This window comes from Thunnus albacares, chromosome 8 (genome assembly GCF_914725855.1).
Source record: "Thunnus albacares chromosome 8, fThuAlb1.1, whole genome shotgun sequence".
NCBI classification, from domain to species: domain Eukaryota; kingdom Metazoa; phylum Chordata; class Actinopteri; order Scombriformes; family Scombridae; genus Thunnus; species Thunnus albacares.
This window is the reverse complement of record NC_058113.1, coordinates 14,391,723-14,403,581: the sequence shown is the minus strand read 5'-3', so window position 1 is coordinate 14,403,581 and position 11,859 is coordinate 14,391,723. Positions and strand designations below refer to the sequence as shown.

Genomic DNA, 11,859 nt, shown 5'->3' with positions numbered 1-11,859 from the left:
GGGCTCCTCTCTTTTCTCTATTTTGTGCCTCCTTGTCTCCTCTCTCCTCCGTCCTCCTTTTAAAGGTTCCTTGCTCGTGACCTGGGACTCGATCTCAGCGCGTCATGTTTAAGGAGGTCTCAATTCATAAAATGCATCTGGAGGAGAGAGGAGTGAGGAGAGAGGAGGCTTGCCGGAGGAGCTATGAGCGAGGATGCACAGGTGTATCCTTTGCGGAAGTCTTTTGTACGGCACCTGTGACGTATAAAAGGGGCGTGAGACACAGCTGGAATATACAAACCATTTGTACTTGTGCTTCACACAATAAAATATATAAAGGTCATTCTTGTCATTTGAATTAATAGTAAATATATAAGTGGCCATGAACACTGTTATTCTCATCTGTCAGAGATCATAAAATACATCGGTAGGCTGTAACAAAACAATGGACAGATGATGCAGCTCTGCCGCATGTTATATTTGATTGCAAGGATGTCTCATTTTGTTAAATGCCTGTTGCCTCGACTCCTCTGTCCTCATGTCTCTTCCTCGCCTCCTCCGCTCGCATCTTAGGTGGGAGGGACTAAGACGCGAGGAGAGGAGGTGAGGAAAGGAATTGAGGATGTACAAAATTGAGAAATGAGAGGAGGGGGGCTTGAGTCTCTCCTGCATCCACGGTGGGAGGGACTAAGACGCAAGGAAAAGACACAAGTGAGGAAAACGTGGATGCAGTTTAAGAGACCTGGGATGCACCCTATGTGTCGACGCTGTCTACTCGACCTCATCAAACCGCTCCGATCTTCAACCTAGACCGCGTCCATTTTTATTTTGTTTGTTAGTCGTTGATATTCTCCAGCATCAGTATATATATAAGCTGCCATGTTCCCATCGTGCTGCTCCAAGCCGGCGGACGGCAGCGCTAAGAGGAGCTCCATCGCTAAGCTGCTGCTCGGGGTGTTTGTGGTCTACATGCTCCACACCGCCTGGCTGCTGTACGGCTTCCTCAACACCAAACCCTGCGATGGAGGCAGAGGAGAGCACTGCATCAGCTCCTACCTGACAGCAAGACCCAGACTGCAGGTTAGCACAGGCCTGTCTTCCTTATTTCTATAATGCTACTTTAGGCAAATAGACAAGACTTCGCTTTAAGACTTAACTGCATGGGCCTGAACATGAGCCTGAGGATAACTCAACACACTGCCTCTGCTTTTTCATCATGTTAGCTCAGCCTAAAATCCAGAGCACATGCAGTTCATACTCAGATCAAATGAAATGAGCTCTGTGCGACTTAATGTAAAAATAGAAAGACAGTATGTTTGTCTACGCTGAACCCTTGGGATGTTTTGGTGATTTACATGATGGAGAAAATATCCCCGCACAGATTTATTATTGTGGTGGTTTAGCTGTAGGATTTATTAATCCAGACCGTTCCAATCTGAGATTTGGTACAAAACTGCAGCATCATCACAATGATCTCTTCAAAGAAATCATTACTGATGTTCAGTAAGTTCAGCCCCAGTAAGTTTAGTTTGAGAGCCGTCAGTTCAGTCATCAAGATAACACAATATATTCGGAACATAGTCAGAACACAAGTCATTTCTCCATTACTGCAGTTGAATCTCATGTTGCTTTTTTCTTACTGCTTTCAATCTCTTCTCTTCTTCTGCTTTATTTTATCCAGCTGAGCGTCTTCACCTGCCTCGTGCCAGACAACAGCCAGCTCAACCTCGCTGTAAAAATAGACCCGTTTGATCCGCACTCTACATTTGAGAGGTGGGTTTGACATGTTGATGTTATAACCGTGTTACACATTTTTATCAGTCAGTTCCTGCTCATTTCAACTACAAGAGTAACACTGTATAGGAAACACATTAATGGCATGAAATTCTTTTTTTACATAGTGGTAGCAACATGGTTGTTGTAATATAGAAATAAGTCATAGAAATAAATAGGACATCAAAAGTTTCTCCAGTCACTGTAGTGGCTGCAAACAGAAGATAAAGACCTTCGACTAGTGTTTGAAAGCAGGACTGTAAATCTCCTGTATTGTAGCTACAGAGTCAAAAGATATTTTATAACTTCTATTATAACACAGACTACATATTGGTGAGTATTAGTAAATATTTATTAAGAGCTAAAAAGATTATGTGTCCGTCTCTGTTTTCTAGGCTGGAAGTTTTAACATCCTGTCTCTCTTTGCTTTTTCTATCTTGTCTGTCTTGTTCTTTCTAACCTGTCTTCTGCTCTTTCACTGTCTTTGTCCACAGGCGGGTGAACGTGTCTCTGCCAGAGGAGACTCAAGCGAATGGCACCCTGTATGCAGTCGTGTATGTTCACAAGGCCGGTGTTTCACCTTTAGAGGACAGCAGAGAGGTCCACTATGCAGCTCAGCTCACCATCTACATCACTCCCACACACAGAGAAGGGCAGAGAGACACGCAGAGGGTAACTCAATATCTGTCAAAGTGCTTCATATTTCAACCAGCGTGTTACCTTTGCAGTGCATTTTTACGTGTGCATAATCAAAACCACTTTGTCTCCTTGTTATTTGTGGCTCCATCAGAGGTCAAGCGCCCGATCAGAGAATCCCGTATCCCACTGGAGACCCCACCTGTCAATTAATATGATGTCAGAGGACTTCACCTTTAACAAGGCGGGACTTCCCAGTGATGTGCGGCGCTACATGAGGGTGTAAGTCACACGAAGCTTTTGGAGGTCAAAGGCATCGATCAGCCGCAGCTCTGCTGGCTTCTGCTTTATGAATGCTGCTTGTCATGATATTTAGTGCTGCAATGCTTGGAATAAAATACACTCTGTTGGCTGCATGTGAGAAAATCAAGTAGACTCAAACATTTTATTCTGATCATTTATTATTTGAACATAGGAAATAAAACATGTTGCTGATTTTCTTTTGTAATATGACAAACATTTATATAATGTACAGAAAAAGCATTCACAGCCGCCAATCTTGAGGAAAACTTTGTTCGGAACTTTCTTCATCCTCCTTCTTCATCTACTCTATCTGTATGCCCTGTACACACACACTGTATATATATATATATATATATATATATACTGTATATACCATATATATATTTGTGGCTCTCAACGTTTTCATCTTGTGAACCCTTGAAACAAAGAAATATCTATTTGCAGCCATTCGTCACATGTCAAAAATGTCAACGAGAGAAATTTTTCCTTCTCAGATTAAATTATTTATATCATTTTTAGAGGCCTGAGGTGATAAAATGCAGCAATTCTCAAGAAAAAAGTCAGACAAATAAAACATTTTATGTTGCGTAAATAGATTTTTTCTGCTTTCCTGTGCTATTACTTATCTTACAACCCCTGAGATTTACCTTGTGACCCACTTGAGGTGTCCCAACCCCCAAGTTAGACACCACTGCTCTGTAGAAATGGATTGGAGGGTTATCAATGCTAAAGCCAATCTGGATCAAAAGGAAAAAACAAAACAAAACACAGTCACATCTCTCAAAAAACTACTGTTAGCGTTACAGCTGAGGAAGCCATTTACATGCATGCGTGTTTGTCGATAATGTTTACTGCCCTCGCAGCTCCTCCTGTCTGTAAATAAGGAACCTGCCCCGAGCCGGCGTGTCTGTTTAAATTAAACTTCCTTCTTGTGTCTTCTTGTAGCTCTCAGGAAGGCAGACAGATGATGTACCTTCCTCTGCTGCTGGTTAACGAGCTCAGCTTCAGAGTCAGAGACCTCATGGTAAAATGCTTCTACACTCAAAGGCTGACACACATTTCGTACGACCATGTCCATATACTGCTGTATTTTGAATTAAATAACAATTATCTATCTATCTATCTATCTATCTATCTATCTATCTATCTATCTATTTATAGGAGATCAGCAGCAGCACCATCCAGCTCCCTCTGACTGTGTCCTATGAGGGAATCTCTTTAAGGAGATTCAGATTTTGGGTCCATCTACAGGATGTGGTTTATTCTCTGCGGCAGTTTGGTGAGTTAATGAGATAACAGATATCATGCGATATGAGGATTTGATGAATTATTATTTTAAAGAACATTAGATGGGTTCAGGGTTCTCCTGCAGGATGCGGTCTCCAGTCTGCAACATTTTGGTGTATTAAAAGGTTTTGTGGTAGTTTTGGGGACAAGAGATAACTGTTTTTCATTTTTCTTTATTTGGATATAAACATTCAGTTAATCAGGAGATGATGCTTCTGTTTTGTCTATCTAGGCTTCACAGAGGAAAACATAGATGAGATTAAAGAAACTCTGGTCGGCTCCAACCTTTACCTGTTAGTGCTGACTGCACTCATCACAGCTCTGCAAGTAAGACTATACAACACCACATATTTTAACACACAGTACACATTATAAAGCATCTGATACATAGTCCTAAGTATTGTGAATTAGTTTTTGAATCCCAGTGTGTAATACCAAGTAACACAGTGTGTCATGTAGGTAGAGCTGCAACGATAAGTCAATTACTCAGTCGATAGAAAGTTAATCCGATTACTTTGATAATCGTTTTGAGTAGTTTTTTTAAAAGAAAATGTCTCAGATTCCAGCTTCTCAAATGTAAATATTTCCAGGTTTATTTAGTCTTGATAGTAAACTAAATATTCCTGGTTTGTGGACTGTTGGTCGGGACAATAGAAGACATTTGAGGACGTCACCTTGGGTTTTGGGATCGACATCTTTCACCATTTTTGACCACCAGAATTGAGAGAATTGATTGACAGATTCATCAATAATGAAAATAATCCTACATCAGCCCTAGATGTAGGCACAATGGTGGTGTATTACAAATCATGGTTAGTATAATAAAGTTGAACAGAGTTGTCTACGGTCTGCTGCAGCTCATCTGTGAATTCCTGGCTCTGAAAAACGACATCAGCTCATGGAGAAAAAAGAAGAGCATGGTGGGAATGTCCAGGAAGTCAGGTGAGAAACTGTCATATTCATCAAATGATACAAACTGAACCTCTTTTATTATGTACAAGTTCGTCATGTTCTTTCGTTTCTAGTTCTGTGGCGGAGTCTCAGTACTTTGCTGATTTTCCTCCATCTGCTCGAGGAGACGAGTCTTCTGGTGCTGCTTCCTGTCGGTCTCGGAGCATGCGTAGAGGTATTTATCAATGACAACAGAAATCAACAGATGAAGGTTAAAACTGACACCTAGGGGTCATTGATTGGTTTCGCCCCATGATCTGTCATCTTGTAGGTATGGAAGCTGTTTAAAGTGTTTAAGATCCATGTGCAGTTGAAAAGCTCCAAGCTCCATGTAAGTATTTACCGATTTATGGTCAACATAGCTTCAGACAAATGTGTTTAGACAGGAATGTGTGTTGCTTTTTCAAAGATCTATGACAATCTCTTCTGTCACTATGTGCAGGTAAACAAGCTGGATGAAGAAGAAAGAAAGACAGTGGAATATGACACACAGGTGCGAGTGTGTTTCTATCTGAATCCTCCACCTCTCTTAACAGCTCTGATTTTTAAATTCTGCTCAAGGCTTTGTTTTATTTTAATATTTTGTCTGCGTTTTTTTTTTTTTTTTTTTTTTTTCCTCTCAAGGCATCCAGATACTTGTCCTACTTGGTCTATCCTCTGTGTATGAGCGGAGCTATTTTCTCTCTGGCCTACTTACGTCAAAAGAGGTGAGCTCATCATCACTCAGTTCAGCTTTCTGCTTTGTCACGTGCATTTTGACTTAACCTTTACTGGTTTATATCCAGATAGCACTAAATATTCCACCTGTACTGAAGTGTTTTAGGGAGTCAGATTCAAATCCCACCTGGATTTGTCTTGAATATTTTTGAGCTTTTTTAAACTCACACTTTTATGTCTTTTCTCCTCTAGTGGAGAAAATCTACACTGACAAATAAGATATACATAAAACACTTAACTCAGGTAGGAAATATGCACCTCTAATTGTTCAGATATACTTTGTTAACAGTTACTACTCCTGGATGATCAACAGCCTGGTGACTGGTGAGTTGACTTGGATCCAGTGACATTTGTACATATTTAACAAGGTGGTTTCTTACTTTAACACTCTATTTTTAATCAAGGTGATGCTTTCACTCCTATGTGATAATGTGCTATATTGGCACTATAACTCTCCTCCTCTCTTCTCTCAGGAGTGTATGCCTTTGGCTTCCTGTCTATGGCCCCGCAGCTCTTCATCAACCACAAGGTCGGTCTTTAATAATGTATTACTTGCCAGATTATGTGATTATAGCGCTGAGAGAAAGGAAATAAACATGTCTGCCAAATACTGTGTTTCTCCACCCGTCTCTCTCTCAATCAGTTGAAGTCTGTGAGCCACCTGCAGGGGACAGTGTTGATGTACAGAGTGAGTGCCATCATTTCAACTCTTGAAATTCAACTCTTCTGAAACCTTTATGTTATAAAATGCTCTCACTCTTTGTTTTACTGTGAGTTTGCAGGACTTTTGCACAGTTATTAGATATTACTCAGAGAATGATCATCTATATTTAATAGTGACACTATTTGAGTTGATGAGTGTCATTATTGTATCCTCTACCTCTCTTTTCTCCAACCAGGGAGTAAACACCCTGATCTCAGATCTGTGCTCCTGCGCCTCCTTTTTCTCCTCCTCTGGATCCTTCTCGTCATCTCATCAACTCTCCTGCTTCAGAGACGAGCTCCTCTTCCTCCTCTACCTCTACCAGCGAAGGTAAGATTACAATATTTCAAACCCACACTCATGCAGAACATTTTGGTATTGTAGGGACTCCGGTGCCTCCGTGCTTGACTTGATGCATCTACTTTGCTAGTGGCACCTCTTGTCCTTTGACTCTTCCTTGCTGCTGCTGACAGCTGCTTTCTTTTCACCATCCACCTGAGTGATTTTTTTTTTCCTGAAATGACAGCAGCACAATCCTGTTTTCATCTCATTCCTCCACCAGGCGTTACGCCCCTAAAGCCAGAAGACGAGAGTCCGGGACCCACAGCAAGAAAGTAAAGACTCAGTGAGAAGAAGGCGGTTGAATGAATGCACAAACACACAAAAACTCATAAAAGAAGAAAGGTCCAAGGCACTCTTCTGGCAAGAAGTTTAAAAGCTTTTATTCAGATGGGTGACACACTGAAGAAGGCTCTATTTTAGCATGCACAGGTATTGTCTGTGTTTTTAAGAATTCCACCATGAAATAACCATCTGAATAAAGGCTTTTAAATTTTTTTTGCCAGGAGAATGCCCCGGACCTTTCTTCTTTTTTGAACTTTTGTGTTCCCTACCAAAGAGCACCGTCATCACACTTCTTTGAACTTCTGAGCACTCCGGACCTTTTCTTTCTGAACACAAAAACTCATCTTCGGAAAACAGCGAGGGAATAAATTAACCTCGAAGGAGTGAGACGGAGACTCAGGCGGGACACTCGGCCACGTGTTGTTGCCGCAGCAGCTACAGACTGATCCGAGACGAGCTGCTCCGCTTCAGACGCCTCGCCGCTGTACACTCACGGTGCTGCTGCTTTCTGCGAGGCGTTGATGGAGCGTCACCCTTTACCGCTGCAGTGGTTGAACGTTGCTGTACATTTCACACTGGGATACCTTTCCAGAATTATATTGACAGCATCGTATGACCAGTCGTAATGTGTGTTTGCTTTATTCTCCTCCATATGCACTAGTAGAGGTGTTATTGAAAGTGTTTCCTGGTGAAATTGTGAGGGACGGAACCTTCTACTCCAAATACAGCTCAACCATGTTGTTACTAGACTTAAACGTCATGGGTTAAGGTCATGACTGACTCGACTGTCCTAACTTCTTAAACACTGATTCTCCCTTTAAAATGTAATTTAACAACCTGCAAAATAAGAAAAGATTTTTTTTTACATATTGTTTGAACAGATTTATACATACTGTAAAGAGTTTATTCTGTTTGTGCTTGTTCCATCATTTCACTGAAGCTAAACATTGCTTATACAGACTGAAATATCTTAATTAATGTCATGGCTTCACCTTTAATTAATTCATGTATTTTATACACAATTCCCCCAACTTCAGCGCAACATATCTGGTGCTTTTGGAAACCTTGTGATCCTTACTACAATCTAAAATAATGCTCTGAGGTTTGAACATCGCGTGGCTCAGTGACACAAGTTTTGTAACGATGGACCGATCGCAGGTGGATCCTGCAGATAAGCCACATGGTCACACCGGACCAGCAGCATGAAGCACTTTTTTCTCTTCATGCAGTGAAGGTAGAGAGTAATCTTGTACATCTAAACTGTCATCAGATAAAGTTTTATTTGCGTTTTGTCATCATATCCATCATCATGTATTACATACTGGGTATTTCCGCTGTTAATGTACTATACATCTATTTAGAAAAGACTGAATCCAAGTTGCCAACAAGTATAAAAAGAGGCTACAGCACTCCAAACTAATTAACCGCTCGCAGCAAATATCCTGATGGCATGTGTTTCAAAAATATTCTCACTAGTGCATCACAAACTATGATAAAACTATGTTACCTGCAGACGTCATAATGCAGAGCTCTAAATCTCACATATCTCGCTGTTTATTGTGCTTAAGCTACGCTGATCTCTAATTTCTTCTCTTTTGCTGAATGAACTGCTTGAACTGGATGATAATTGAGAAATTGCAAATATTTTTAGAGATTATTTTGTTTTTCATTCTTTTGACAATGCATCCTGCTTGTTAACTTTTGATAATATGGAATGTAAATAAAAAAAACAAACAAACTGCTTTTAAGCTTTATTTAAATTTAAACAAATAAGCTACCGTGTATGAACTGATGTGCGTGTGTGTGTCGACACGTGCGATCAGGAGACAAATCAGCTCAGACAGCTGATCGACTGGTTTCTGTTCAGGAAGTGTCGCATGTTGCTCACATGCTTTGTGTGTGTGTGTGTGTGTGCTCTCTGCGTGTGTTTTGTTGTGTTCGCACTTCAGGAACAAGTAAATATCTTGGCAGTGTCCCTTTAAAGTTCGGGTTTGGCCTCAGGGAAAGAATGTTAATTGACAGAAAATCCTAAAAAAAAAAAAAAAAAAAAAGTGTGAGTGCATGTGTGCTACAGCAGGCGTGTGTGCTGCTGGATTCCTCCGTTAACATTGAACAGATGTGATATGACAGATATGAGGATGACGTGGCAGCCTGCAGTCATTCTCAGAATATCTTCAATCTATACTTCTTTTTATATTCCAACATATTACCTGGATTTAAAAAGGTAAATTATTGATCAGTCAGTGATGTTGAGGGTCAGGTTAACCCTTGAGTGTCTTGTTTGCGTGTGTGTAGTAGAATTGTTTCTGTCCTATAATCCTATGTTTAAGTCTTTGTGGACAGTAATCCTCATTTACAGTACAGGTGACCACTGACACAAGCTTATACAAGTCCTCACTTAATTCTTGAGGATGTAAAATCCATAAATATTCAGCTTGCTTGAATACTACAACATTATGATTTATGACATTTACTTAGTTGGCAAAGTGAACAATCCTTGTTGTATTGAAAGGTTGTTTAGAGACAGAAATGGGAGTTGCCTCCTGACTAAAGAAAAGAAAGCCAACAACACTTAAGCTACTTTTGTTTCATAGATATTTTGCTTCTGTTTATCTACTGTCAATCGTGCGGAGAACGCTGCTTTAACTTAGTGGCACCGTGCTCTGAGATTGACAGTAGATAAACAGAGGACAGTATCAGTGAAACCAAAGATCGAGGAATGTCCTAAACACACACACACACACGCTACATGTATGAGATGCCTTCAGTTTTATGCCATGATGGGTGGAACTGCTGTGATGAGCTGCTTCTGTAAAACAAAGAATAGAGACCACACACACACACACACACACATTGAGCCTGGCACATCGGGTGTGACAGCAGACAGTTCAGTTGGTAAACAGTCAGCAGCAGTGACCCTGTTACAGTATGAAGATGTTGCTCGGCCTCGTCCTCGTCTCCCTCCTCGTCTCTCCAGGTATGTGGGTCGACTTCAGGCCATTCTGATTTCTCACCCCGCAGGTCAAAAGGTCGGGGGCTTTTCACACAGCTGAGCTCACTGCTGTTTTTTTTTTTAATACATGGGCAGGATAAAGATAAGTGGGACATCAGGGGCTTAGCCCAGAGGATGTAGTATTATTATGTGTAAATCTTGTGGGGGATCTAGGACATTATTCTCAGTGACTGATGAATTGATGCGTTGAACAACGCATGAAGCTGCTGAAATTAAAATCCCCTAAAACATACTGGAAAAGTATGAAATCACTGCTTCCTTCCTGAAAAAGTCAGTCTGTCTCATCCTTGATCGAAGTTAAGAATACTGATTTTTGGAAATAAATGTGAATTTGACAACAGCTCAGTAGAAGTGACTGTAAATGGTTAATGATCAGGTTTTTCTGATGGCAAATTTCTCTTCGCTGAAATAGAAAGTTTCTTTTATGTAATAAACTCAAGAGAATTGTTATTGAAAGTATACAGACCTGCTTTTTTTTAACAGAATAGTTACTACAGTATATAAGAGCAAATTAACAGAACATGACTGATGAATATGATTTATCCAAAATAATCAGAGTGGACAAAAACCCATCAGGAGCTTTATTTTCAGGGTGCCTGTGTGGCTGAAGGAAATGCAGAATATACTGGTGCATTCTGCGCTGTGATAGAGAACTACGCTTCCTTCATCTTGACAAATAACATCAAGATAAAATGTGTCATGGGTTTAGATGCATGTTTCAAGTCCTCTGTTGTCCTTATAATTTGTTTCAGTGGCTCCACAGAGAGTTAATGCAACAAAACTGCTACTTAAAATGAATGTGTAACCCACATAAAGTTTGACCATTACGCACTCCAAAAAAAGAAATGTTAAATCTGGTTTGTCCACTTTTTGCCAAGCTGTTGGCAGCTTTTTAACATGTTTTTGGTTTCAAGCCCACACTTTGTATTGCTGCTGGGTTTTTTTCTATCCGAGAGCATTTTGTTGTAAAATCTACAGAAACGTGGAAATAGTCAAAGTGTTTACTTCTGTCCACCTTATTCTATCATACACTGCTTGCAATTCTTTTTCTATATCTTTTTCAATCTGACTTCAACTCACATGTCTCTATTTTTTACCTTTTTTGCCTCATATCTGCAGTGTTGTCGTTGGAGTGTTATGTGTGCAGTTCTTCTGCCACCAATGAAGAATGCAACATGAGCACACAGACGTGTCAGTCACTGCTTGACACATGCATGACTATCGTCGACACTTTAGGTAACAATGAATGCACAGTATTGCTTTTCTAATCCAGAACATACAAAACTGCAGAATTTAGGGATGTTTAAAATGTCTTATTGAACCTAAATGTTTTTCTTAACAGTTAGTAGTGGGTCTGGTTGGATTATTGAGGAGTCTTTACTCAAGGAAACTTTGATAGACGCCATTGTAATAAAACATTGTGTTCAACGTGCTCAAGATCTTAATTGAACTGAAGCACAGTGCAGCCTCTAAATTTGTGGTTAAACCAAAATCTAAACATTAGATTTCAGACTAAAACAACTCACTCCATCATCCTGCTGTGTGTGTGTGTGTGTGTGTGTTGTTCAGGTACAATGAAAGCCATAGTGAAGCAGTGTGCCAGCCGGGACACCTGCAGAGGAGCTGCATCAACCGCCTCAGTCGACTCAAACGGAAACGGAAACAGAGTCGACTGTTGCAGCACTTTTGACTTGTGTAACTTCAGCGGAGCCGAGTCCGTCCACGTACACGTGCCGCTGCTGCTTCTGACTGTAGCTGCATTTCTGCTGTTGTCACACTGAGGTCAAAGGAGATGAACCACAGCTGTTAAAAGCTGTGGAAGCTACGAGATAACTTACTCTGGTGCTCCGTACAGTAAATGTAGACATCTTGT

At 40.6% G+C, this 11,859-nt stretch overlaps 1 protein-coding gene across 2 annotated transcripts; it reads left to right on the top strand.

The window, feature by feature from the left end:
- The first annotated feature begins 378 nt into the window (after positions 1-378).
- Positions 379-8,712, top strand: LOC122988223 (cleft lip and palate transmembrane protein 1-like protein). 2 transcript variants are annotated; one of them, XM_044360442.1, is made up of 17 exons: positions 383-1,059; positions 1,661-1,752; positions 2,247-2,424; positions 2,543-2,670; positions 3,637-3,715; positions 3,853-3,970; positions 4,211-4,305; positions 4,836-4,920; positions 5,004-5,104; positions 5,201-5,260; positions 5,372-5,422; positions 5,554-5,636; positions 5,936-5,970; positions 6,120-6,175; positions 6,290-6,334; positions 6,546-6,679; positions 6,912-8,712. In XM_044360442.1, exons 1-17 carry the CDS (start codon positions 859-861, stop codon positions 6,976-6,978), a joined length of 1,608 nt encoding a protein of 535 aa, XP_044216377.1. In that variant the 5' UTR covers positions 383-858; the 3' UTR covers positions 6,979-8,712. The 2 variants fall into 2 exon arrangements, with proteins under 2 accessions (XP_044216378.1, XP_044216377.1); XM_044360443.1 differs by lacking the exons at positions 5,936-5,970; positions 6,120-6,175; positions 6,290-6,334; positions 6,546-6,679; positions 6,912-8,712 and adding an exon at positions 5,839-5,928 and having other exon boundaries at positions 379-1,059.
- The last annotated feature ends 3,147 nt before the right edge of the window (positions 8,713-11,859 follow it).